This window comes from Dromiciops gliroides, chromosome X, assembly GCF_019393635.1.
Source record: "Dromiciops gliroides isolate mDroGli1 chromosome X, mDroGli1.pri, whole genome shotgun sequence".
NCBI lineage: Eukaryota > Metazoa > Chordata > Mammalia > Microbiotheria > Microbiotheriidae > Dromiciops > Dromiciops gliroides.
In genome coordinates, this window is record NC_057867.1 from 1,172,843 (window position 1) to 1,197,124 (window position 24,282).

The 24,282-nt window shown below is 56.7% G+C and overlaps 4 protein-coding genes across 17 annotated transcripts; 2 read left to right on the forward strand and 2 right to left on the reverse strand.

Moving 5' to 3' along the window:
- Positions 1-475: 475 nt before the first annotated feature.
- ZWINT (ZW10 interacting kinetochore protein) lies at positions 476-2,778 on the forward strand. 2 transcript variants are annotated; one of them, XM_043974103.1, is made up of 6 exons: positions 490-662; positions 796-880; positions 1,064-1,172; positions 1,274-1,497; positions 1,584-1,705; positions 1,778-2,778. In XM_043974103.1, exons 1-6 carry the CDS (start codon positions 514-516, stop codon positions 1,887-1,889), a joined length of 801 nt encoding a protein of 266 aa, XP_043830038.1. In that variant the 5' UTR covers positions 490-513; the 3' UTR covers positions 1,890-2,778. The 2 variants fall into 2 exon arrangements, with proteins under 2 accessions (XP_043830039.1, XP_043830038.1); XM_043974104.1 differs by lacking the exon at positions 1,584-1,705 and having other exon boundaries at positions 476-662.
- On the reverse strand, positions 2,645-10,925 carry LOC122733581 (metabotropic glutamate receptor 6-like). Of its 2 annotated transcripts, XM_043974101.1 has the most exons (9): positions 9,118-10,925; positions 8,193-8,689; positions 7,868-8,084; positions 7,154-7,289; positions 6,679-6,833; positions 6,024-6,170; positions 5,731-5,931; positions 4,594-4,730; positions 3,029-4,045 (listed from the first exon to the last, which is right to left on the reverse strand). In XM_043974101.1, the coding sequence occupies exons 1-9, from the start codon at positions 9,203-9,205 to the stop codon at positions 3,287-3,289; spliced, it is 2,337 nt and encodes a 778-aa protein (XP_043830036.1). In that variant the 5' UTR covers positions 9,206-10,925; the 3' UTR covers positions 3,029-3,286. The 2 variants fall into 2 exon arrangements, with proteins under 2 accessions (XP_043830037.1, XP_043830036.1); XM_043974102.1 differs by lacking the exons at positions 8,193-8,689; positions 9,118-10,925 and having other exon boundaries at positions 2,645-3,169; positions 3,422-4,045; positions 7,868-8,180.
- A 182-nt stretch (positions 10,926-11,107) lies between these two features.
- Positions 11,108-13,403, forward strand: ABT1 (activator of basal transcription 1). The gene is made up of 4 exons (XM_043973948.1): positions 11,108-11,240; positions 11,666-12,046; positions 12,376-12,563; positions 12,652-13,403. The coding sequence occupies exons 1-4, from the start codon at positions 11,108-11,110 to the stop codon at positions 13,024-13,026; spliced, it is 1,077 nt and encodes a 358-aa protein (XP_043829883.1). The 3' UTR covers positions 13,027-13,403.
- An 811-nt stretch (positions 13,404-14,214) lies between these two features.
- LOC122733814 (methyl-CpG-binding domain protein 1-like) lies at positions 14,215-23,785 on the reverse strand. Of its 12 annotated transcripts, none has more exons than XM_043974509.1 (16): positions 23,657-23,785; positions 21,972-22,134; positions 21,471-21,585; positions 21,259-21,377; positions 20,941-21,023; positions 20,790-20,830; positions 20,551-20,625; positions 20,339-20,467; positions 19,899-20,015; positions 19,308-19,460; positions 18,701-18,727; positions 16,946-17,110; positions 16,701-16,865; positions 15,916-16,050; positions 15,341-15,460; positions 14,215-15,243 (listed from the first exon to the last, which is right to left on the reverse strand). In XM_043974509.1, the coding sequence occupies exons 2-16, from the start codon at positions 22,079-22,081 to the stop codon at positions 14,770-14,772; spliced, it is 2,028 nt and encodes a 675-aa protein (XP_043830444.1). In that variant the 5' UTR covers positions 22,082-22,134; positions 23,657-23,785; the 3' UTR covers positions 14,215-14,769. The 12 variants fall into 12 exon arrangements, with proteins under 12 accessions (XP_043830444.1, XP_043830446.1, XP_043830441.1 ...); XM_043974511.1 differs by having other exon boundaries at positions 19,308-19,355; positions 20,551-20,700; XM_043974506.1 differs by having other exon boundaries at positions 20,551-20,700.
- Between the last annotated feature and the right edge of the window lie 497 nt (positions 23,786-24,282).

Here is a 24,282-nt window from a genome sequence, read left to right on the forward strand (position 1 = left end):
CTTCCTTGCACCCGTCCCCCGTTGTTCTTAATTCTACTCTCTTAGGGCAAACAGAGCAAGATCAGTGTAGACCGGAGCTCTCTCTTGGTTTTGTCCCTCACTCATTAAGTGCCTACTGTGTACCAAGTGCTGGGAATACGAGGAAATGATTAATAGGAAGATGTCAGAGAAATTGGGGAAGGAACCCAAAGAGACTGAGCCGGAGTGGAAGCCCCGCCCCAGGTCGGGAGCAAGGCGTGCCAGGAAAAGATGACTAGGAGCCGATCAGGGGCCCAAGGCAGGACTGGCCGTACCAAGGGCTGGGGACAGCCAGAATGGGCACCCCGAATTCTGTTTTATGAGACTGAGAAGCGCGGCGCCGCTGCCCCCGGGAGCCCGCAAGGCGGAGTGGGCCGGCCTCCAGCCCGCCTTCCTCAAGGGCGCGCCCCCTCCCCCCGCCGTCGTTCCGAATCAAAGGAGGGGGAGAGTTCAACGGCGACCAATGAATGCTCGAGCAGCAATGAGCGGCAGCCAATGGGAGGGCGCGGCTCCCCACCTCAGCGAATGAGCGCTCGGCGCCGGCCCCTTCCGGCATTCGGCGCGCTGGTCGGCGGCGCTTTCGAAGCTATGGCGGCTGAGAAGGCCTCGGAGGGGGTGGCGGCTGCGGCCATAGCCGCGGGCGAGTAAGTGGGCCAGGGGAGCCAGGGGCGGCAGCCCGGGGGAGGGGGTGGGGCCGGGCCGGGAATCGAAGCGGGGGGGGGGGGGGGTGCGCGCTGGGGCTCATTTCCTCTTCCAGCCTCCCTCCCCACTCCCCAGGGCTCTGGCTGCGGCCTCAGTGGCCTTAGCGACCCCCGGCCTTCAGGAGGATGTTTCACCTGCTCTCCTGGCCGAGTTCCTGAAGGTGAGCACTCGGGATCCCGCCCCACCCTGCCGTCCGTAGGGAGCGCTTTGGCCTCCCGCGGGGACGTTAAGCCCACTGACATCCCGGGCCCAGGGAACACTCCCTCCCTTCCTCCCGTGTAGCGTTGGGGGGGGGCGGCCCGGGGCTCAGTGTTTTGAAACGCTTTCCTGACCCCTCCCGCAGGACTCCAGGAAGAAGGAGAAGTTACTGTGGGGGCAGCTGCAGGTGGTAGATGCGCTCCAGGCATTCCTGGAGCAGATGGACGTGGCCGTGAACACCGAAGAGGAGATCCGTGAGGCCCCAGCACCCCTCGTAGGGCTCCCGGAGGGAGGAGTAGGGAGAGGCTCACAGCGGGGAGAAAACCCAGCTTCCTTTCCTTCTTCCCTGGTCCAGGGGCAGAAGCCAGTGCAGCCCAACAGCTCTGGAAAGACCTGAAGGCTGAGCATCAGAAGCAGGTGGAAGCCATTGAGGCCGCCCTGCCACAGGCCCTGGAGCAACTGGAGGCCAGCCAGAGGAAGCAGGCTTTATTGGGGAGTGCTCTGAAGCAGGCCCAGGCCAAGAGGCAGGCTTTGGAGGAGTGGAGGAACATGGCCCAGACCCGCCAGAGGCTCGAGCAGGTAAGGGCAGGGGACAGCAGCCGAGCAAGGGAGAAAGCCAGGGCAGCACAGGCAGGATGGCAGCAGTCAGGCTTCTGTTCTCGTAGGAAAAGCGAAGGCAGCAGTTAGTGGCTGGAGCCCAAGCCCAGAGGGGGCGCCTGGAGGAGGCCAACAAGCACTGGGAGCAGGCGCTGCTGCTCCAGCGTGAAGAGCAGGAGAATGGCCAGAGGTGGGAATCTTCAGCCTAGGGTCCAAGGGGAGGGAGGAGGGCTGGGTGCTGAGCATCAGATTCTTTCCACAGGCTTGGCACCTTCCTAGGACTTCTGCAGATGCTGCATGGTGCTGGCAAGGATGGAGGAAACAGAAAGCCACCGGGAGCCCCAGCAAGCCCCCCACAGTCACATGACCAATAAAGGCATCAGCTCTGCTTCTTTCCTGAGATTAATGGGGGGCTGGGGAGAGAGTACTACCCTCCACAGAGACCACTAGGAAGATTGGAACCTGACTACATTACCCCCTCAAAACAAAGAATTCTGCCAGTGATCATGAAGGGATCCCAGTTCTCCCCTAAGGCCCCCTGGCTTTGAGCCTTCCCATCCCCTATTATCCCATCTCTTCCTTCTCTGTTCTCTTCCTCCCCAGCCCACACCCATCAGCCCTATCCCCACAGCCAGACCCTGGGCTACGCTCAAAAGGACAGCCTAAAATGAAGCCCAGAGATGCCTTGGGGGCAACATTGTTCCAAAGGCTTCCCACCTTCTGGGGCCCAGCCTTCTTCCTCTAGGCAGCCTTCCTTGGCTACTTGGTAGCACTGCCCTCCTCGCTGGGGGATACCAAGGTGGAGGTTGCCTTGAAGCTCCTTTTGCGCTTCTGAACATTCTGCTCAGGATGGAAGATGATGATGTACACCTTGGGCACATAGAGCATTCCCAGGGAGACCGAGGCACTGAGACTCATTGACACAGTCAGTGTCGTAGTCTGGATATATATCTGATCCAAAGGAAAGGGGTGTTGGCTTGGTCCAAACCAGCCAATCCACCTCCTTCCCTATCCTGAACCCAGGATGGCCCCCAGTGGCCAAAGGAGAAGAGATGACTCTCCTAGTGGATGGATGGCATTTTAGGAGTTGGAAAGGATGTTCAGGTTAAAGGCTCAGAGTCAGGAAAGGGCCTATTATGGGCAGGCCAGAGGAAAAGGAAAAGGATGAGTGAATAAAAAGCCACTACTAAAATGAACAATTGGTGACATGTATGAACAGGTTAACAATGAGATGAACAGATGTGTGATGAAATAAACTGGTGAATACTGAGATGGAGAAGGGACAGAATTCTATACTCTTCACAAGAATGCCCAGTGGGCTGGCAGAGTGCTGAATCGTTACCTTCTCAGCCGACTGAGCTGTGCCAAAGAAGATAGGGACAAAAGCAAGCCACACAATACAGGTGGTGTACATGGTGAAGCCTATGGGCTTTGCCTCATTGAATGTCTCTGGAACCCCACGAGCTTTGATCGCATAGACGGTGCAGGTTACCATGAGTAGCAGGCTGTAGCCAAGGCAACCAATCAGAGAGAGATCTGACATATCACACTTGAGGACGCCCCGAGCTTGTTCTGGGTCCGGGGTCCGCTGCTCTTCATAGTCGATGACACTGTGCGGTGGCTGGAAACCCAACCAGGCTACTACACCTATGACCTGAAAAGACAACTCAGTTTGACATGAAAGCCAGTTCAGAGAATCTGTCACATTTTCCACTTCAAAAAGAACCCAATTACAGGAAGAGTCTTTACTTTCTCGGGCCTTAATCATTTTTTAAGTGAGACCCTTCTCGAGAACGAGTTTACCAAAATGGGTTCTTTGTCTTGCTGAAAAAGCCCTCACCCTCTTCCCATGAACTTTGGTCTTGCCACAAGAGTGCAGGGACTTGAGGGTTTGTAGAAAACAAACCTGCACAGAAGTGAGGCTGAAGGTGATGACGAGCTGTGAGGTGGGGCTGATGAAGGGTGGTGGGGTGACAGACCTCTTGCCACGCTCAAAGATGCGGTAGATGCGGTTGGTCTTGGTGAGCAGGGCAGAGTAGCTCAGGGCGGTGCCTAGCCCAAGAAGGAGACGTCGGGCAGCGCAGATGGTTGGGCCTGGCTCAGCCACCATGAGGAAGGTGATGGCATAGATAAGGAAGATGCCTGTGAGGAGGATGTAGCTGAGCTCACGGCCCGAGGCCCGAACAATAGGGGTATTGTGGTGCCTTATAAAGGTGGCCAGCACAGTGGCAGTGGCTACAATGCCTGCCACAGCCAGCAGGAGGGGCAGGATGGCCCAGGGAGAGGCCCAGTCAAGGCGGATGACAGGTGTGGGGCGGCAGCCAGTATGATTCAGTGTGGGCCTGGCTCCTAGGGGGCAGGCCTCACAAGTAAACTCATCCACCTGGTAACGGTAGCCATCACAAGGTTCACAGTGCCAACAGCAGGGGACGCCTTTCACCATCTTCTTTCGCTCCCCAGGCCCACATGGGAGGCTGCACAGGGAAGCTGGTGGCAGCAAGGGGCTGCCTAACCACTCCAATTCTTCTACCTAAGGACAGAGGCTACAGGGAATCATCTCAAACACACTTTCCTCACCTTTTGGGTGGTCTCATGGACCCCTTCCTAGGATCATCTTTTTAAATAATTGAAGGAAATGCAAAGTCAGAGTTACAGGTGAGTGAAAATCAAGATGGAATGTTTTCCTCATCCACATTCCTAGAGCCCCCTGAAGTCTATCCATGGAGGCCAGCCAAGTTGCACTGTTGCATCTTCTCATCCCTTCCTCCTCAACCCTCGATGGGTCTTCCTTTCTCGAGCCTTTTTTTAGCTTCCAACCCCCCCCATCCCTCCCGACCCCTGCTGGTCATCCCCAAAGAAGATGTCACCGTAGGCTTTGTTAGCAAGGAAGGCACCAAACCTGCCTTTTAGGGTGTCCCCCTGGATCTAACTTATTTCCAGAGAGACCACGAGGACTCCAAAATCATCCATTTGTTTTTCAGTCTTGCACCTGTCTCTACAAAGAGACAGGCATGAATCCATTAGAGGGGGCTGCCCCCTGCCCCCTTCCCTACTCCCTCAACCACAATCCCCACTCACATTGAGTTTCAAGGATTCGGTCCACTGGCCCACAGCACGGTAGCCTCCACTGCCATTTGTCACTTGGTACTGGAAGATGTCATAGCGCCCAGGAGCATCCCCATTCTCATTGAACATCACAGGGGTCCCTGCGCTTCCTGGATGGGGAGGAGTGTTGTCCTGAAGCCACATCTCCCCACCCTGTTTTCTTACTGTCACTGTCAGAGCCTGCCCAGTAGTGAGTCCAAAGGAAAAAATCCCATCTTTGCTTCATCCACTCTATCTCAGAGGCAGACTAGGTAGACCATTCAAGGCCTAAGTGGATCATCACAGGATTCTTAGAAGAATCAAAAGAGCCAACACACAGAATGGCCTCTTCGAACCTTTTTTACAAGCTCTTTGTAAACATCCTAGGTGGCCCAATGGATAGAGCCCTGGGCCTAGGATAAGGAAGATCCAAATTCAAATCTGACCTCAGACATGAGTAGCTGTGTGACTCTGGGCAAGTCGCTTCACCTCTGCCTCAGTTTTCCTCAACTGAAATGGAGATCAGAACTTTTGCACTCAGCTCCCAGGGCTGCCAGGAGGATCCAATGAGGTAACAACATTTGTATAGTTTTGCCATGTAAATGTGTAATGTTTTGATGGGGAGTTTTATGTGTGTATGTTATTTAAATGAACTGAATGATTAGAAAAGCCTCCCTGATGCCAGTGTTCCCCTAACTCCCATACAGACTCAGTTCGAGTAGAACATAAACTTCTTAAAAGTCAGCTCTGCCAACGCAAGGGCCTACTGTGCTAAGGCTTCCTGAGGGTAAGGCCCAGCTCTGCCAGAAGCACCCTTAGTTTTTATCACAATGGGAAAAGGGGAGTGTGAATTCTATAATGTCAGACTTTCAAGAGCAGAAATTCCAAATTCTTCATTTTGCCAAAGAGGAAACTGAGGTGCAGAGGAGAAAAGGACTTGCTCAAGTTCCCAAAGCAAGGGCCTTTCAGAGCCGGGACATGAACCCAATTCTCATAACCACCAGTTCCGTGCTCATTTCCTGGAAGGTTCTAGGTTTGTGAGGCTTCTAATGGCAAATGATTATCCCATAGTCATCCGTTCTGGGTGCCCTGGGCTCTGTATGTGTGGTTGGCTGGCCGGCCCCAGCTTACCATTGAAGTGAACTGCTCGGATATACTGAAGGAGAGTTCGCCCATCTGTGGGGCTCATAGCAGGACAAAGGCCAGTGTAGCCTGGACACAGAGCCTGATGCATGCTGTGGAGGGCATGGGCGATGGCATAGACAGCATCGATCACAAACTGCACCTTGCCCTCCTGCTTGTAGGCCGAGTCTCGCCCAATCCGCTCTTCACCTGCCCCCAGGGGAAGACAAAGTGATGTGTCTACTCTCCCTGGCCCAGTCCCGTGCCACAGTGCCTGCCCCTCTCTTGGGCCTTCCCCTTACCTGTGCACTTTCGGGTAGCAGCATCATCAGACTGAGCACCAAAGCCTGCCGTCAGCTTGCAGTTAAAATTGTCCTCCCAGAACTCAGCAAACCAGATGTTACGCCGGTTGTTCTCCAAGGAGCGGGTGGTAAAGTACTGGTCAAACCCTGGTTGGCGGAAGGAAAGATGGCAACTGGTCATAGATACAGCCCCAGATCCAAGGTGAAGGAGAGAAGAACTGGAAGAGGAAATGCCCTGGGTGGGTGAAAGAGGCCTCTGTGCACTGTTGGGCTTCCAGGTCAGGTTGGTTCAATGTGCCCTTCCTTGCTCTTATGGGGCTATAGGGCATGACTCTCTGGCTAAGGAAGGAGAGATCTGGAAATAAATCAAGGGGATGCAAAACCTCATGGCTGGGGATACTCTCTGACTTCGACTGAACGAATATTGAAAATGGTTAGGATTAGGGAAGGTACCAAATCACATTGTCTTTTGTTTCCTTCACAAGTTTACTCTTTAGGTGCTTTGACAGTCATAAGTCATAAGCCAGGCTTATGACTGAAGAAGCTGCCAAGTGAAAGCACTTGGCCTTTCTAGTACCACCCCTATGCTCATCTCCAACACTGCCTGTTTTTGAGAATCCCTTTTTACATTTGTGTGCTCAAAGAAGCTACTCACCATCAATGGATGCCCTCTTGGGAAGAATAGTGATGGCGCCCACTGCCACGTCCTCAACGTTCAGAATGGGTGAGGTCTTGGCCCCCCAGCTGTCTGAGCCAACCCACAGGAAGTGGCCTGTCAGGTTGGCCTGTTGGGCAGCTTCCAGGACCCGCCTAGGGAGGTGAGGGTCGAAAGGAAGATGAGGATTGGGGTGTGGGAGTGGGATCTCTGAATCTGTCCGTTTATAGCTTTCAGCTAGATCACTTTCCACCCTCCTTCGTCCAGCCCATGCACCTCACCCCAAGTGGGTAGAGCTGAATTGCACCAGTAAGGTAAATAACAACCCCTGTGTGTCTGTGGGTCCTTGAGTCCTTGTGGACCAGTGGGAAGAGAGAAAATGGTTTCTTGGGAGAAGCCTACAGTTCTCTTCAACACTTTCTGGGTCTGACCTCTCCATTATTCTTGAGCTAAGAGTCCCTCCCTATCTCCTTACTTGATGTCATCCTCGCTTGCAAAGATGATGATGCCCCGGGCATTTGGCGTCTCCATGAGTCTTTTAATGACCTTGTCAAATTCTCCAGGTTTTGGTTCTCGGGGGATTTTGATAGACTGAGCAATGCAGACACCTCCTGGGGCCCACCCCAAACAAGAGATATGGTCCATTTCACTCCACACACAGCCTTCTCTCCCCACCCCATATGTTGCTTTCTGCTGGTCAAGTTTTTGCATCCATTGGTTTCCCAAGGAGAAGTGGACTCTGAGCCCTTAGCTCAGTGGTAGCTTGTACTGGGGAGAGAAGCCTCAATCTCATGAGTGAGGAAGGGTAGGGCAAGGTCTCCCTGGCCTCCCTGGCAGAAAAGCAGTCAGGTCATTTGTCTTCCATGATCCCCTAACTATAAGCTCTATCTACTCTATAGGAGGGACACGGTGGAACAAAAGACAGATCCTCTTGGGAACTAGAAAATACTGGGGGGGCTTAAGCATTGTTTTCTTGTAATTGTTCATTTTGTGTGTGATGAAAGCCAGCTAGAGGATGTGGGTTCGAATCACCCCTCTGTTGTGTACTTCTTTGGCCTATCCCAGTTTCATCCTCTGTCAAATGGGGTGCTTGCCCTAGGTGACCTTTCTGGTGGCTTCGGTTCTAACTTAGGGATGCTGGGACCCCTAGATGGATTCTCCCTCCTCCCTGCTCTTCTGCTATGCTCACCAGCTTCTCGGGAGATCTGCACAAAGGCCTCGACCCCGCTCTCCCCATAGTTGCCCTCAGAAGCCAGAGTAGACACATAGTTCCAGCCCAGAGCCCTCACAACATCCACCATGGCTTGAGCTTGATAGGAATCTGGCGGGACCACCCGGGAGAAGAAGTCATAGCGGGCATTGTCGCTGAGCTCTGGGGCCGTGGATGCGTAGCTGATCTGAGGGATCTGGGGGGAAGAGCTAGGTCTCCATCAATGGGTTGGGAGTGATCCCCCTCCCCCAACACACACATACACACACCCACCCTCCCTCCAATCCCAGCCCTGATCACACACAGCAAAGAGTCGCAGCACATTGGCCACCATGATGGAAACGGAACTGGCTGAAGCACCCACTACAGCTGCCACACGCTGCTCGGGCAGGGTCCCAATGGGCTGTCCACCCCCAGGGCAACGGGCTCCAGAGGCTGGCCGCAGCAGCGCCTGCACGAAGGTGAGTGCCTGCTCCAGCGCGTGCGTGTCCCGGGAGCACGTGTCCAGCAGACGAGCTCCCAGCCGCACTCCGGGGAGCAGCCCTGGGTCAGCGTTGATCCGGTCCAGGGCATACAGCATGGCCTCCAGACGGTGCACTCCCTGCTCCTTCTTTACTGGCCCACAGGCAGCTCCTGCTGCTCCCCGAGCATGCACCGGGAAAAGGCCACCCAGTGTCACATCCCCTGGGAGCCTCACTGCCTCTCCAACAGCCCGCTGCGCCCTGATGCAGGCCAAGAGTCCCAGCAGTAGCAACAGCAGCAGCGGCTGCAGCCAGAAAAAGATGCAAGAGCAGCAAGGTCCTGAGGGGACAGGGAGATCCAGGCTGTCAGCCTGGCTCCCTCTATGGCTAGCTCACTCTTCCTCAGCTTATTCTCTGTCCTTCCCTCCTCTCCTGAAGCCCTGTGTATATGAAAGCCATCTGGCTAGCTCACTGGGTGACCTTGGCCATGCCTCCTTTGGACCTCACTTCACCCCATCTGTGAAAGGGGTGTGAGATTCTCTCCCCAGCTTGTTTTTTTCCGGGGCAATGGGGGTTAAGTGACTTGCCCAGGGTCACACAGCTAGTAAGTATCAAGTGTCTGAGGCCGGATTTGAACTCAGGTACTCCTGAATCCAGGGCCAGTGCTTTATCCACTGCGCCACCTAGCTGCCCCTCCCCAGCTTGTTTTTAACCTTGTCTCCCAATCCCCCCACCCTTCCTCTCCATGAAGACCCCGGCCACCCTTACCTGCTTGCAGATTCCTGCTGCCTCCTATGGGAAGCCCTCTTGGGCTGATGCTTTGGCGTCTGGCCTCTCTAAGCCCTGTTGGGTTCATTTTCTCCCTCCCACTGCTTACAAATCTAACCAGTTAAGGCTTTCAAGGCTCCGGCTCTTCCTCCTTGTCCTCCTCTTCCTGGACAGCTCTGCCTGGAAGCCTGGATCTCCTTGGGTCCCTGTCCTCTGAGCTCCTCCACAAGATACTGAGCTGCCTAGTAGGGGGGCCAGGCATCCTCTGGCCAGCTGGATGGGATGGGGGTGGGGAGGGTTCTTCCCTGGCCCCAGGCCTGGGTGCCAGATGTTGAGGAATATAAGGCAATGGGTTTATGGTTAAACCCAGCAAATCCCCCTGAGACACAAGTAACAAACACACTGCTCATTTTGCAGGCAGGGAGATTGGGAACTAGAGTAGAAGCACTCTGCCCCTCCCTCCAAGTCCCTCCCCAAGTCTTTGGGGACTGAATCTCAAAGCCCTTTCCTTTCTTTCTATTTCCTCAGTCATGGCCAAGTTCCAATGGAGAAACGGTCTCTCACACATATCTTGGACCTTGCCTTCAGATGAGTCCCTCCTTGGGCCCTCAGTTTCTTGCTTTAACAAATGAGAGACAGTGAGCTAGAGGATCTCTGAGCTTTCTCTTAGCTTAACGACTTTTTCTAATTAAAAACCAGTCATTCAACTACAAAGACCCTCCTGACTTGTCCTGTGACCCCCCCCCCCCCAGCAAGTCCCTATCTACCCTTCCCTGAAGGTCAGTTTCTTTAGCTGTGAAATAAGGTTAGATTGGGCACGTTGGTAAATGGATCTCTACCCCACATGTGGAATATTACTCTAAGAATCAATCAACAAGTATCTATGAAATGCTGGGACAACAGTGACAATCCCCAAGTTCCCCAGGTCTAAGGGCCTAGTGCATATGGAGACACCACTATTCTAGCATTTGCTACTTTACATCTTAAACATTAGAGATTTCCTGAGAAGGAAAATAAGGGCCTCCAACGCTCTCGAGTCATCACAAGACCCACACCTGTGTCTGAGCACAGCCTGCTCTCCCAGCCTGTTTCAGAGCCTCAGTTCTCTAAAGTAGCGGGGCTGGAGAAAATGCTGGAAGCACTATCCATCCCAACTGAAGCTTTTGATGAGATGATTATGTTGGCTCTTTAAGGGATTATCTTCCCAGGGAGAGGCAAGGCCTAGGATTAATAGGGGGGGCCTATCATCTAGCAACCATTACCCCAGATTAAAGGGTGTGGGGAGGGCTAGGGAGGAGGGGCTGAGGGCCCAGAGCCCAGGGGAGGTGGCTGACAATTGAATGATGTTCTATGTCTACAGAGGGTCTATGGGAGGAAGTTCCTTTTTGTTTAGTTTTAGAGTAGGCCATATTGATTCTTTTGTCCATTTTATATTACCCAGATTTCTCTCTCCACCTACCAACTCCAAAAGAGCCATCTCTTAAAATAAACATTTAAAAAGGAAAAAAAAGTTGAAAAAAAGAGGGGAAAAGTTCAGCAAAATTGATTACCAAATACATCAAAAACAAACGAACCCTCCGCCCTTATTTGCAACGTCCCCCGACTGTTGACCTCCCCCCATTCTCTCTTCTTGGGGATCAACACATATTAAGCTCTTACTACGTGCCCAGCACTGTGCTACCACCAAGCTTATTCTGTCATCTTATTCTTTGTCATGCACGTAGTTCTTATCTTTCTTACTTCCCGGAAGAAGTTCATGCAAACTTTCCCGCCTTCACGCGGCAGATCGCGTCTTACGGCGGGTATCATTCCTTACATTTCATGGATGAGCAGCTACTCGGTTTCCAGGTTTTTGCTACTACAGCTGTGAACTTTGCTCCATAAGGGGGCAAACAGTGACCCCCTGGGGGCGGAGATGCCCAGGGAGTCAAAGGGCACGGGAGTTCGTCTGGGTGACTTGCTTTGCGCCAATTCCCAAATGCTTCCCGGCATGGTTGCACTCGTTCAGAGCTCCACCGAGGGCTCGTGCGTGACACCCGAGCTGGATGCCGGCCTCTCCGCGGCCTCTCCAGCTCGGACCCCAGGCCCGACTCTGGGCGGCTGGGCCGGGAAGCGCGAGAAGGGCCCGGGCGCCGCCCCGACGTGCCTATCCTAGGTCTCGGGCAAGCCCCGAGCATTTCGGCAGTGCTGGCCCCCCAGAAAAAGCCCGGGCGGCCCCCGGGGGCGGGGCAGGAGCCCGCGGACGCGCTGCGGGGAGTGAAAGGAAGGGGCCAGGGGCGGCGCACGAAGACCAGAGAGGCGTGGCGGGGACGGCCGAATAGTCCCGGGCCAGACAGTAGGGAGGGCAGAAAGGGGTGCGTGTGCGCGCCCGCCCCTGCGTGCGTACTCTGCACGTGCTGCGCGCATACGTCCCTCAACGCGAGCCTCCACAACCGGCCGGAAGTCATTGAGCAACCTGGGCGGTCCCCGGGGCTTGCGCCTGCGCTCTGGCGGCCCTTGTGACCCCGCCCCTGTGGCCCGGCCTCGCCTGATTGGCCGCCCTGGCCAGCGTCTCGGTGCCCCGCCCCGGGCTTTGGGGGGGGGCGGAGCACTGATGGCCAGGCCCAGCCGGCGGGGTTTCCCATTGGGCGTAGTTGCTTGTCGGCACTCGCGGTGTCCCGGATGGCGCTGAGAGCTCCGAGGTTGGGGCCGGGCTCCGAGGTCTTCGGGGGCAGCTCTCCGCCGGAGTTCGAGTCGGAGACAGAGTCGGAGTTGGTGTCGGCGTCGTCGGAGTCGTCTGAAACTGCAGGGGAATTCGGGCCGAGCAGTAGGCGAGTAGTACCCGGCATCGTCTACCTGGGGCATATCCCGCCGTGCTTCCGGCCCCTGCATGTGCGGAACTTGCTCAGCGCCCACGGCGAGATCGGCCGCGTGTTCTTCCAGCCGGAGGGTGAGCCTCAGCGTACGCACACACGTGTGGCGGGCAGGGAGGGCGACTAGTGCGCAGGCGCGACGGGTGGGGGCGAGGGGAAGAGGGTATCAAGGAGGCGGAGCCTGGGCTCCTTGGTCCTAGCTCCTCCCTCCCCCCCAAGCCGGGATGAGCGCCTTAAAAAGGCTATGGGTAGGTAAGATCCTTAGTTTCTCCAACTATAAAGTAAGCTAAGGACCCTTTCCCACCCCATACTTGACCTAGTGGGAGGTGGAGGGGTGGGGTTCTCCTCCTCCAGCCTTTGGCCTTGACCCTGACCCTTGTTTGTCCGGCCCTCCCCTGCCACCCAGATCATTTGGGCCGGCGAAAGAAGACCGCGACCGCCTCTGGGGGGCGCCGCCTGGGGCAGAGCTACACCGAGGGCTGGGTGGAGTTCCGGGACAAGCGGGTGGCCAAGTTGGTGGTGGCCAGCCTGCACAACACGCCCATGGGTGCCCAGCGCCGAAGCCCCTTCCGCTATGACCTATGGAACCTGAAGGTGAGACTGGGCACGGGAGGGGCAGGACAGAGAGGGCAGGGCAGCTGGTGGACAGCATCGCTGACCTGTTGGTGGCCTTCCTTTCCAGTACTTGCACAGATTCAAGTGGTGCCACCTGAGCGAACGCCTGGCCTATGAGAGGCAGGTCCGGCAGCAGCGTGTAAGGGCAGAGATCTCTCAGGCCAAGCGGGAAACAGACTTTTACCTGCAGAGCGTGGAGAAGAGTAAACATTTCCTGAAGAAGGCAGAAGCTGCATTGGCTGTTTGTGGGGAGGGGTCAGCAGTCCAAGAGAGAAGTTGGGGCTTCATCCAGCGTCCCACAGAGCTGGAGATCAGAAAGCACAGAGAGTTTCAGGCCAGCCAGAGCAAGGAAGGACAGCTACAAGCCCAGATAGACAAGTTTGCCAAGAAGGCCCGGCCAAATGAGCCTTTCCTGGCCAAAATCTTTGGTCCCAGCACCTGAGTTTCTGTGAAACTGACTTTAATAACCTCAGCTTGGCCAGCACAGTGTAAAGGGGCTGGTGGGGAATAGGATGCAAAAATCTAGTTTTGGGGGCAGCTAGGTGGCACAGTAGATAAGCACGGGCCCTGGATTCAGGAGGATCTGAGTTCAAAGCCAGCCTCAGACACTTGACACTTACTAGCTGTGTGACCCTGGGCAAGTCACTTAACCCTCACTGCCCCCCCAAAAAAGAAAAAAAAATCTAGTTCCATTCCAGATTCTTTCTTGCCCAATGACAGCTTCCGAGGAACTTCGTCTTGACAAGCTTCAGGATCAGTCTTTAACTTGCAAGTTAACAATAAAGTATTGGCAGTAGGGACTTTTTAAAAATTTTTTTTCATTTTAACCTGATTTTTAAAAGAACGTATTGTCTAAAAATGTGTCTGGGTGTGTGTGGGCCTTTGGGCAAGACTACCCAACCCTGAACAGCATCCATTTCCTCATCTCTCTGTCCTGCCCCTGAGGGGAAGAAAGTGATGGTGGAAGGTTTTCTGGGGAAGGTAAGGAAAGCATTCCAGATCCCAGGAGGGGGTGGGGGGAGGATGAGTTAGAGGTGAATGGGACCGGAGCCAACCCAAGGGGCAGAACATACAGTTGGAATCCAAGCTCACCTTGAATCCAAAGACTAGGGCAGCACACACACTGGCCCAGCAGCTGGTGGCCAGGGTCACTACAGAAGCAGTGGGATTGGAAACAGGCACATAAGAGCCTGGTAGCAGGAGTCCCCCTAAAAATGCTGGTAAGCAAGCTGAGGGAGACCTTACTTTGGCCTTTATGGTTGTGCTAAGGGCATAGCTGCTTTATGCCTTCCCACTCTCCTTTTCTGCCCAAGCCCTGATTAATTCAGGTTTAAGTAAACTGAGGAGCCTGACACTTGCTTGAATAAATCATTCCATCCACTGTGTAATGGGCAGCCCAAAGTGCTAAGAAGCTCCACTCTCCTCTACCATCCTGGGAGTCAGGTGGGTGGTCTCCACTAGCCTTCTTTCACCCGTCACCCAGTCTGAGCTTTGCTCTGCTTAGCCCCTCAGGGATGGCAGCAGAGAATTGAAGCATTTTCTCTGTGGGCCTCCCCACCCTTAAGTCTAAAAACCCTTGTGTATGATTTTGTGTGTGTATACGCGCATCCATCCAGGAGAACCCACCTTCCTCAGAGCACTGTCACCAGTTTATTTAGAAAAATAAAGGTCAAGGCAGCAAAGAAAGGCCAGGGCCCAGCTGGCCAGCCAAGCAGGCCATCTAAGCAGGGTACATAAAACTATTCTTCCTGCTTCACTGGGGGGAGTGGGGGATGGGGGGGGGTGCATGGGAGGGAGTGGCCCTCTGGCCCTGCAGATGCCCCTCCCCAGGGACTTCACGTCAAGCTTCCATACCCGTTGCTCTTCTCTAGGTGGGCCCAGCCCATGTCCCTGAGGTGAGGGTGAAAGTGTGTGTGTGTGTGTGTGGGGGGAATGGGGGTGATGAGGGGTACATGGACTATGAAGTTCTCTTTCAGAGGCCCAAGAGGGCTGGGGCAGGCCAGAGCAATTCATAGTGAGAGGTGGGTAAATGCTGGCTTCTGTGGGGAGGCACGGGGAGAGGACATCTGTTTTCCCCTCAGCCTTTCCAGTGTAGATTGACTCCTACACAATGTAGTGGGGAGAGCTGGGAAAAGGAGCCCACGGGCCAGCTCAGTGCACAGGGACCCAGGGCAAAGGCAGGGGTTCAGCTCCTGCTGCTCCCTGAGGGGCAAGTCTTTCGGCAGCAGGCCTGGCAGCGGCCACCATATACTAGCACATGACAGTCTGGAGAACGTGGGCCCTGCTGCCAGCTGCCAGGCCAGCCAGGGCACAGATGGTAGGCCTCCAGGTTGCAGATGAGTTCTACCACCTCATCCACAGTGGTGAGCCGCAAGGGGTGGGCTGAGTAGAGCTCATGCGTGGGTGGCACAGGGACATCTTGTACCACCACGTGAAAGTAGAGGCCTGGCTGGATGTGGATAACGGCAGCAGCCATGGTGGACAGGGGGGAACGCTGGACGATACATAAATCTGGGCCCCTCGGTGGCAGCACCTCCCAATGGGCAGGCAATGGCAGCTCATTCAGTTCTCCCAGAAACTCTTGCAGGACACTGTCCAGGCCTCCACAGGGGCCTGCTGCTGTTGGTGTGGCTCCACTCAAACTATAAATCTCCATGATCTGGCAGAAAAAGGCCAATTGCTGTTCCTTGGCTGGCCTCCCTCCCTCCCTCCCTCCCCCATCCCGGCTACCCAAGGCCCAGCCCTTGGTCACTCACCACAGGAGTGTTTGCCTTTGCTGCCTCTGACCCTGCTGCTTCTGTCTCCTCTTCCTCCTCCCCTTTTCCCAAGTTTTCCTCTTGTTTCAGAGAATGCTGGAGTTGTGCCCTATTAGCTCCCTAAAGAAAACACCAAACCAAACAACCAATGATAAAAAAAGACCCCATGCAGGGGCAGATAGGTGGCGCAGTGGATAAAGCACTGGCCTTGGTTTCAGGAGGACCTGAGTTCAGATCCAGCCTCAGACACTTGACACTGGCTGTGTGACCCTGGGCAAGTCACTTAACCCTCATTGCCCCACAAAACAACAAAAAAGACCCCATGGTAAATGAACGAGTAGCATGGGCCGGCTGGCTGGGTCTGAGGGAGCCAGTGGCATGGCCAAGCCAGGCCTCAGAGAACTTCTAGGACCCCTTGTTGGGTTTCCTTGCCCAGCAAGGCAGAAGGCAAACTTGGATCCAAGAAGAGCATAAAGTAGCCTTGGACGTGGTAGCCAGGTGTGGGTGGTGGCAGGGCTGCCAAGGTGTTGGTAGAGGGGACCCCTCCCCCTTGCCCTGCCCTACCACCTAGTTACCTTGCTGGGGAGGCCAGGGGAGAAGCCTTCAGGGGGTGGGGAGGCAGCTCCAGGAGCTTGGTCCCCATAGCTCTCAAGCTCCTGCTTCACTGCAGGGGACGAGATGAACACCCCAAGGCCAGGACACTCATACTCCTGTGGGAAGGAGCCAAAGAGAGAGGTCACGACAGCCTCCAGCCACCCGGTCTGTCTCAAAGGCTAGCTGGCTTGCTCCCCTTCACCACCCAAATGAGCCTCTGCTTCTGAACTTCTGAGGATTACCATTAGGAGCCAACCTCAGCCCATCCTGAGCAGGGTGTGCTCTGCTCCACTGCCCCTCCAGTAAAGTAGCCATCAGGTTCCACACCAGGGAGGCAATGAAAAGGTCTGGGGAACCTGGGCCCAGCAAGCGATGCCCACCTCTGCATGGATACAGCAGGGAGCAGGGAGCCCCAGGGCTTCCTACTAGGCACAAGCAGAGGAATGTCCCCCCCCACCCCTGCTTCTGCAGGAAGGTCAAGTTGGTCCCTGGGGGCAACATAAAGCCAGGACTGAGCTCCTCCATAAGCACAGGGAGCCCCTTCTGCTAAGGAAGGCCAGGGCCAGGGTCAGCATGAGGGAGGCAAAGGGCTATTAGCTAGACTGGCCTCCAAGGGCTCAGGGTCCACAGGGCTGAAAGCTAGGGAGACCAGAGGGGGGGTGGCTACACTGCCAAAGCCGCCATGCAGGGCATGGTCCAGCTCAGGATCCTGGAGGGGAGGGGGTGGGGGGAAGGAGGGAGGGGAGCCATAGGGAAGTCGGGTTACCTCAAGCCCACTGCTGAGTGCCTCAGTGACCAGCCTCTGGCCCCGGAGGCCCCCAGATTTGGCAGAGGCACCCTTCCTACGGCGTGAGCGGCGCGCCCGGCGCGGAGACAGAGCTGCCCCCTCTACAGCAGGGCTGGCCCACCTGGCTGTAGGCAGCAGACGTTTCTGTAGGCAGACACTTGGCTGAGCACCTGCACAAGCCAACGCCTACCCAGGACCTCCCCAGAGCCAGCTGCTGCACCCACCATGGCAAACTGCAGGCATTGCCTCCACCGGCACTTCTGGCGCTTCTGGTTACAGCCCCCAAATTTGGGCTTGTCCTGGCAGAAGTCGCACTGGCCACAGTCCACGCGGCGCCGGCACGCTGCACATGCCCCACATTTGCGGCTCTGCCGGCAGATGGAGTAGCGCTGGGCAGCAGGCGAGAGAGACAAGGTCACCTGGGCCACCAAGGCCCCTGCCGGGCACAGATCCCAGGGGAGCACCAGGGCAGGAGAGGTGGCTAACTGCTCTTCACACAAGCTCATCCAAGCCGATCCCTCCACTACCTGAGCCACGCACCTGCCTGAGCCCATCTCTCCCACAGGAAGCTGCTTTAAGCCTCTCTCAATTCTACTGACCCCCAGGAGTCTCCACAAAACCGTCTGGTATAAATATGGAAAGCTCAGGGCCTGCAACCACACACACTGGACAGGAAGTGGGCAAAGGGCCTGGGAGGAAGGGTTAGCAAGCTAACCCCAGAAGGGCAAAAGCCGAGGAGAACCTTGCTATATGGGAAAGGGGAACTGAGGTAGCAACTTCTTAGCCACTGGGGGGTCATGGTGAGGGGAAGGAGAGACAGACAGACACTCACTAGACAAGCAAAGTCTACACAATAATACAGAAAGTCCTTGGAGAGGAAGGCAGGGGCCACAGGCCCCTGTGCAAGGAAAACAGGCAGCAGGGACCCAGAAGGAGGCTGAGGGGCCGCTGACCCAAACGAGGCCCAGCCTACCTAGTGCCCCCAGGACCTTGCCAGAGTGGAAGGCATGGGGGCGCCCTGGTCCCGCTGTGGCTCTTTGGCTTTACACAACATCACACTGCAAGGACGGGGATGGGGACAGAACAAGCTGGGACCTCTAATCCCGTCCCCTGTCTCCCTGAACCTGGGCAACAGGGTTTCCTTCCATGAGCTGCATGTGTGCACAAGGCTCCAGAGGCCTCGGGGCCCAAGGCCCCAGCTCCAGGGGCAGGGCCCGAGGGCAGAAAGTTAGAAAACCTTGGGCCGGGCAGGGCCAGACCCCAAAGATAGAGCATATCTCTCTGCTGAAGATCCTCAGATCACAACATCTGCCCAGAAATCCAGCAGCCTCCTAGCTCTTCCACTGTTTCCCTTTGCACATCTGGGGTATTCCACACTTGTGTGTGCACTGATGTCAGGGAGAGACAGGAAGAGGAGAAGGCACTAGGCTGGCATGCACGAGAAGCTCACTTGCTGCTGCTTAAAGAGCTGCTCCCCTCCTTGCCCTTCTAACCAGGGCCCTGGCTCCTCAGTGGGCAAAGGGAAGAGGGCAAGGCATCCCAGCCTGCCTCAGCCCAGCCATACAAGCCGAAGCAGGGAAAGGGTCTAAGGAGCTTCCCATTCAGAGCTGAGGGCTTCCCATCTCTGTGCCCACTCCCCCCGCTCCCAACAGGTCCACCACAGAGAAGAGATACTTGCTTCCCCCCAAAAAGTGTGTGTGTGTGTGTGTGTGTGTGAGAGACAAACAACACAGGCAGCAAAGGTCAGAACAAGGGAAACGCAGATGTACGCGCATGTACATGCATGTACACACAGCATGCACACAATGGTCCAGGCATGAAGGAGGAGATGGCATTGGTCTTCATGAAACATGGGAGTGGGGTTCACTTATGTGTGAGCATGTGTGGGGAACAGGGCAGGGTGGGGCAGGGCAGCACCCCCCCCAGGGGGATCCCGCCCCCAGCTTTCCAACCAAATGTTGAATTTAAAAACCACTCACTGCTGTAGCGACTGCAGTGCCTCCTCTCTGCCAGCCAGGCCAAGCCAGGGAAGGGATGGTAGGTACAAAGGATCACAGGAGATTGGGGGGGCGGCAAGGATGATGAGGAAAAGCAGGAAGAGAGATGAACCTCTGGACATCTTCCCCCCCCCCCCGAGTCGTACCCCCCCTTCTCGAAATCAGTCCACAACAAAGGCATGGTATCACAAGGCTCCCATTGGGGCTTGGAACCTGGGGTGGGCAGGCTGGGCAGGCAGGAAGGTGGGCGGGAAGGCGGGCAGGCAGATGGGCAGACAGGCCACAACAGGCAGGGGGTCACTCCCAGGCTTTTCGGGCCTCCCACCCACTAGGGCAGACAGACAGACAGACAAGACAAACAGACAAACAGTCGGACACATATACACACACACACACACACACACACACACACACACACACACACACACACACACACAGACCTGAATTAGGGCAAGATGGAGCTACAAACTCAGTAGGGTAGCCCAGACCCAGGGGTGGGCAGGAAGAAGGAAGCAGCTGAGTCACACTGCCTGGCTCGGTCCTGTCCCCACATGCGCCATGCATGCCCTCACCCTGAGGCCCCACTCACTGTCACCACTGTGGGGAGCCTTGTCAGACATCGAACCTGGCTCCTGTCCTGAGCAGGGGAGGATGGGGCCCAAGGGGATTGATGGAAAAAACAGAGAGCAAGGGCAGAGACTGAGCCCATGGAGGAGCGAGACCCCCAAAGCTCCATGCATTTCTAGGGAACGTCGAAAAAGAGAAGAGGGACCTAGTGAGACCCTACGGACATGCAGGCAGAGCACTGGGGAAGGAGGGCAGGTCAGGGAGAGGACGGAGAACAGGCCCTGTGCCCCTCCCCCACCCCCCCAGCGGGGAGCTGGGAGACCAAACAGGAGGGTCCAGACCTTAAGGGGACCCCCAGCCCATGTTCCCTGGTTTCCGAGCCCCCCAAAAGCAGCCAAGCAGCTCCACTGGTACTGCTGACACCATCAGAGGCCCAAGGCCAGAAGGGAGGGAAGCAATGGGGTGGAAGAAGCAGATGGAAGGGAAGGAAAGGGGGAGGGATCAACAAGGAAGCGAGGGGGACCGTGGCCTGCTGTAGACCAGGCAGAGGCTGGGGCCACTGCCCTGGCTCTCCCCACATTCATCCAAGTGCCCAAGCTGCAGCGCTCCCCACCTTAGCAGTGCTTGAAGGGCTGACGGCTTGAGTTGGGGGAGGTGGCACCAGGCCTCGGCGCCGCCTGCCCGGAAGCTTCCTAGCAGCTGCCCCTCGGGGTCTCTTCATTTTCCGCTTCTGGAAGACAAGTCACAGGTAAGTGCCTAGGTGCCTGGGGACCTCCCCGACTCCTACTAGGGAAACACTAGGCCTCAGCCTCAATGGGGCCATTCTGTGGGGAAGAACCCTGGGCCTTTGTTTCCTCATTTGTAAAATGAGAGAGCTGGATATTTGCAACAAAAAGGAAAAGTGGGTCTTGTCATTAGAAAAAAAGAACAATTTAAAAAATCCCGAGTCAGTGAACCAAGGTCCGTTTTGTAACCTCCAGATCAGTGATTGTACAAACTGTGGCCCCCCCTCCCCTGCCCCCCACAGGGCCCCGATCCCTGATGGTTGCTCACCTTGAGGCAGCGCCGCTGTATGCATTTCCATTGCCTTTTGAGGCCTGGTTTCCCTTTGCGTTCACAGATCCGGCAGGCCCCACAGTCCTCCTTGGTTTGACAGCCAGAACATCGCCCACAGCCAAAGCTCTAGGGAGCAGGGGGTACTAAGTAGCACTGTGAGGGCCCAGCCCGGCCCCCAAGCTTGGCCCAGCCCCAGGAGCCCCACTCACTCTAGTAACGATCTTGAGGCAGCGGCGCTGGACACATAGGCTTTGGGGGTGCTGGGGAGAGCCAGGCTGGGGAGGCTGCACAACACAGGCAGAGCAGACACCACAGTCCTCTGTCACCTGGCAGGCCTTGCAGTCACCACAGCCAACTCGCTGCCAAGGAGACAGGAGATGCCAAGGCCTAGATCACATCCCCAAATGGCCCCCCCTAACTATCAGCCCCCAGCCCCAAGAACTAGTACCTTGAACATTCTCTGTTCCCGGTTGAAGGCATTTCTCTGGGCTGTGGAAGTGAAAGAAGAGAATGCTTGAATAGGCCAGAACTGCCCATCTCCCAAATCCAAGGCCAATTCCTAAAGAGAAGCCACAGCCAGGGGCTAGGCCCAGACCCACCTCGGCAGCCTTTACACAGAGACCTGAGACGCTGGCGCCCAGTGCCGTCCCCCGAGATACTGGTTCCACAGTTTTCACACCATCTGAGAAGGAAGGGGAGCCTGGCCAGTGAACCCCCCAGGGCGAATTGTAGACAGAGAGAGGGTGAGTTTGGGGGTAAGGAGGGTCCTAGTGACCAATTCACTCTCGAATCTCATCCCTTCCCCTCCCAAGGGCACCAAGGCAGGGGGCAGGGGGTCCAACACTGTGAGGAATAGGCCCCCAGAGCTCCCATCCCTCTTCTAAGGAGGGATGAGCCAAGGCAGGCCTCCTACTCACATAGCTACAGGGCCCTGGGGAGCAGGCGGGCCAAGTCTGGGCTCTGGAGGCTGCTTTTCCTTGCGAGATGGCTTGGTCTTCTTGGGCCAGGCTCGTCTCTTCCTCTTTTGAGAAGATGCCTGGGGAAAGGAGAATGGGAGGGACTGCAAAAGGGCCCTGGTCCTGCTAAGCAGCCTTCTTGTCCTTTTCCCTCACCCCCAGGTCACATGTACCTTGGCAGGCAAGTACTGGAGAACACCCCGTTTGAAGTCAAAGCAGCGAAGGTCACAGTCTGGGCCCAAGAAGCGCGTCAGCTCAACCTTACTGCGGATGCGCTCTCCCGTAGGGCTGTGGTGGGGATGGAAGGGGCACCAGAAAACTCAGCAGCTCCTGCCAACCTTGGCCTTGGAGCCAAGTGAGCGGAGTCTCACTGAAAAGCCTGGCTGCAAATCTGGCCTCAGACATTTACTGGCTGTGTGGCCCTGGGCAAGTCACTTCACCTTTGCTTCACTCTCCTCAGGTGAACGTGGGGATCACAATAAAATCCTACTTCCCAGAGCAGTTGTGAGGATCCAATTCTCTACTATAAAGTATAAAGTGCTGGGCACACGTGGAGAAATGTTGATTCCCACTGGCAGGGAAGGGGGCGACTGGCAGGCCAGCCCATCACCAGGGTGCAAGAAGCTCCATCCATGCCCCCCCCCCCCTACAGTACACCATCGAGGCCTGCCTACCTCTGATAGTAGGTGTCCGAACGACCACAGGTGGCCCCAGATTTTCGGAAGGATTCTCGGCGCTTCCAGCCGGGGCCCAACGCGGGGCAATCCAGCCACTCCTCAGCCATGGAGGGCTGAGGGCGGGGGAGGGGAGAGAGTGGTGGGCAACAGAGGTGGCCGCCTGTGAGAAGGGGGTCCCCAGATCAGTGGCTGCAGAGTCCTGGAAGGGCAGGCCAGCAGGCCAAGGCCCCAACTCAGGCGGGGCATAAGATGGCCCCTCCCCTTCCCCCCAGCCCTGAAGGAAAGACTTGAGACCTTGTGAGAAGTAGCCAATGAATGGAATGCAAAAGGATCTCAGTCAGAATGCTATCCAGAGGGGGAAGGACCATGGATAAAGGCTCCGGCTCCCAAGGGCACTCAGTCTAGGGCTAAGAAAAGGCCCCCTGCTCCACCCTGGGGGCAAAGGCCCCTGCCCCTGCCCCTGCCCTGCGGCAGCCCTCATGCTCAGCTCAGCCTGGCACAGCAAACTCGGGCCTCTGGGCCACGGGGAGTGGGTGTCCTTCCCTCCAAGTCCCTGCTTTAGCCCTGGAACTGGGCAGACTGGCTCTGGAAGCTCTGGTCCCCTGCAGGGACCAGCAAATGGCTTCCCGGAACACTCTGCACCAGCCAAGAGCCCAGAGCCCCAGGCCCTATGCCCTCTCTTCACTGGCTCCAATGGCAGTGGCTTGCCACTCAGAGAGCTCCAAGCATGGCACGTGCAATTCCCCGTCCTTTTGTGCCCTTTGAACCGGGAATTGACAGCCTGGCTGCCTTCGCCAACAGGGGCCAAACCTTCCCTCCCCGCCTCCCCAAGCCAAGCATCCGGGGATCTGGCCACAACTGGGGGGAGGGGGAGCACAGAACACCTTTCTTCCCCCTCTTCCTCCTCTCTCTCCTTTCATCTGGTCAGAAGGTCAGAGGCTTAGAGCTGGAACGACCTTGTAAGCAACTGAAGCCAAGTCCCTGATTTTACAGAGAAGGAAACTGAGGCCCCAAGGGGCTGAACTGCTCAAACAGTGGGATCCCACAGCTAAAGGCTACCATTAGCCCATCTCGAGGGAGCCCCAACTATTTCCCTCTTTGCCCAGCTTGGATCTCTCAGCTTCTTCCTCAGATCCAGATGAAAGCTGCCCCTTGGTGAATGGTGCCCATCGATGCTAGTGGAGTAGAACGAGGCTAACCAAATCCTCAAAGCTGGCTGGAGGGGGAAGGGGAGGGGATGGAGAATGGGGGGTAAAAGACGGGGGGGGGGAAGGAGGAGCTGGCTGCCCTACCCCGCCCAGTTCCTCAGGATCCCCTGGAATCCCCGGGAACGCGCAGGATCGTGCCCCTCCCCCTTCTCAGGCCGGGCTCAGGCCTGCTCCCTGGCTAGAACCCGGAGCGGAGGCCGGGAGGCCCAACTTTCCCTCCCTTCCTCTGCACCGTCGCTCATGCCCGGCGCCCAGGCTGGCACTTTCCTAGGACTTGCTCTTTGCCCGCCTCCGCGCCTTTGCCCGTGCCGGCCCGGGCGGGAGGCGGCCAGTGTCCCCCCCCCCCTCCCCGAGGAATCCCCGGTTTCCTCCCGTCTCCCAGCAGTCGCCACGGGCCTCCTAGCTCCTTCCTCCGAGCCCACGCCCCGACCATCCAGCCTTCTGGGCCCACCCCGGGGCCCAGCTCCCTCCTACCTGTTCGGCTCTCGCCGCCTGGCCCGGCCCGGCCAGGCTCGGCCCGCGTTCCTCGCCAGTTCCCAAAGGCCCGCCCGCCCCAGCTGCAAGCCCTCGGTCCGTTGAACCCGGAACCGGAAATCCGGCCACTCCCCGCCCCCACTGGAGTGCAGTCCCAGCCCTGGCTAAGCCAAGGGGGAGCCAGGCTGGCCGGCGAGAGGCGGAGCCAGGGGGCGTGCCAAGGCGCCCCAGCCTCAGGCCCTCAGCCATGATGGAGTATAGGCGGGACGTGGGACCCATGCCCCCCAGGGCCGGGCCGGGTCGGGTGTGTGTGTGTGTGGGGGGGCCCTGCTTCCCCGAAGCAGAGGATGGGCATGCACTGGGCTGCCCGATTGCCAGGCGCTGCCACAAGTGGCCTCTGCCAGGCATCTACCTCCCGGGCAACAGTCAGCATGTCCAGCACCCCAGTCGTTTCTGGAGCAGCGTCCACAAAGAACACCCAGCACCTCACAGCCTTGCTTACAAACTAGGGGGAGTTCATGGATCGAGGCCCGGGTCCCAGTCCAGCTCTTCCTGACCCCAGTTGGGGTTTTCTTGGCAGACACTGGAGGGTTGGCCACTTCTAAAGTCAAATTCTGCCTCAGCTA

Excerpts from the sequence above, each read along its gene's own strand:
- ZWINT (XM_043974103.1), top strand. The coding sequence starts at position 514 with ATGGGAGGGCGCGGCTCCCCACCTCAGCGAATGAGCGCTCGGCGCCGG. Across the intron at positions 663-795 it reads GCGGCCATAGCCGCGGGCGA|GGCTCTGGCTGCGGCCTCAG; the intron begins GTAAGTGGGCCA and ends CCCACTCCCCAG. Across the intron at positions 881-1,063 it reads TCCTGGCCGAGTTCCTGAAG|GACTCCAGGAAGAAGGAGAA; the intron begins GTGAGCACTCGG and ends CCCCTCCCGCAG.
- ABT1 (XM_043973948.1), top strand. The coding sequence starts at position 11,108 with ATGGTTGCACTCGTTCAGAGCTCCACCGAGGGCTCGTGCGTGACACCC. Across the intron at positions 11,241-11,665 it reads GGCCGGGAAGCGCGAGAAGG|CGTCTCGGTGCCCCGCCCCG; the intron begins GCCCGGGCGCCG and ends CGCCCTGGCCAG. Across the intron at positions 12,564-12,651 it reads ATGACCTATGGAACCTGAAG|TACTTGCACAGATTCAAGTG; the intron begins GTGAGACTGGGC and ends CTTCCTTTCCAG.
- LOC122733581 (XM_043974101.1), bottom strand. The coding sequence starts at position 9,205 with ATGAACCCAACAGGGCTTAGAGAGGCCAGACGCCAAAGCATCAGCCCA. Across the intron at positions 5,932-6,023 it reads TGCTACCCGAAAGTGCACAG|GTGAAGAGCGGATTGGGCGA; the intron begins GTAAGGGGAAGG and ends CCCTGGGGGCAG. Across the intron at positions 4,731-5,730 it reads CCGAGCAGTTCACTTCAATG|GAAGCGCAGGGACCCCTGTG; the intron begins GTAAGCTGGGGC and ends CTCCCCATCCAG.
- LOC122733814 (XM_043974505.1), bottom strand. The coding sequence starts at position 22,081 with ATGGCTGAGGAGTGGCTGGATTGCCCCGCGTTGGGCCCCGGCTGGAAG. Across the intron at positions 21,042-21,258 it reads CCCCAGGGCCCTGTAGCTAT|GCTCCCCTTCCTTCTCAGAT; the intron begins GTGAGTAGGAGG and ends TTCACTGGCCAG. Across the intron at positions 20,831-20,940 it reads TCTGTGTAAAGGCTGCCGAG|CCCAGAGAAATGCCTTCAAC; the intron begins GTGGGTCTGGGC and ends TCACTTCCACAG.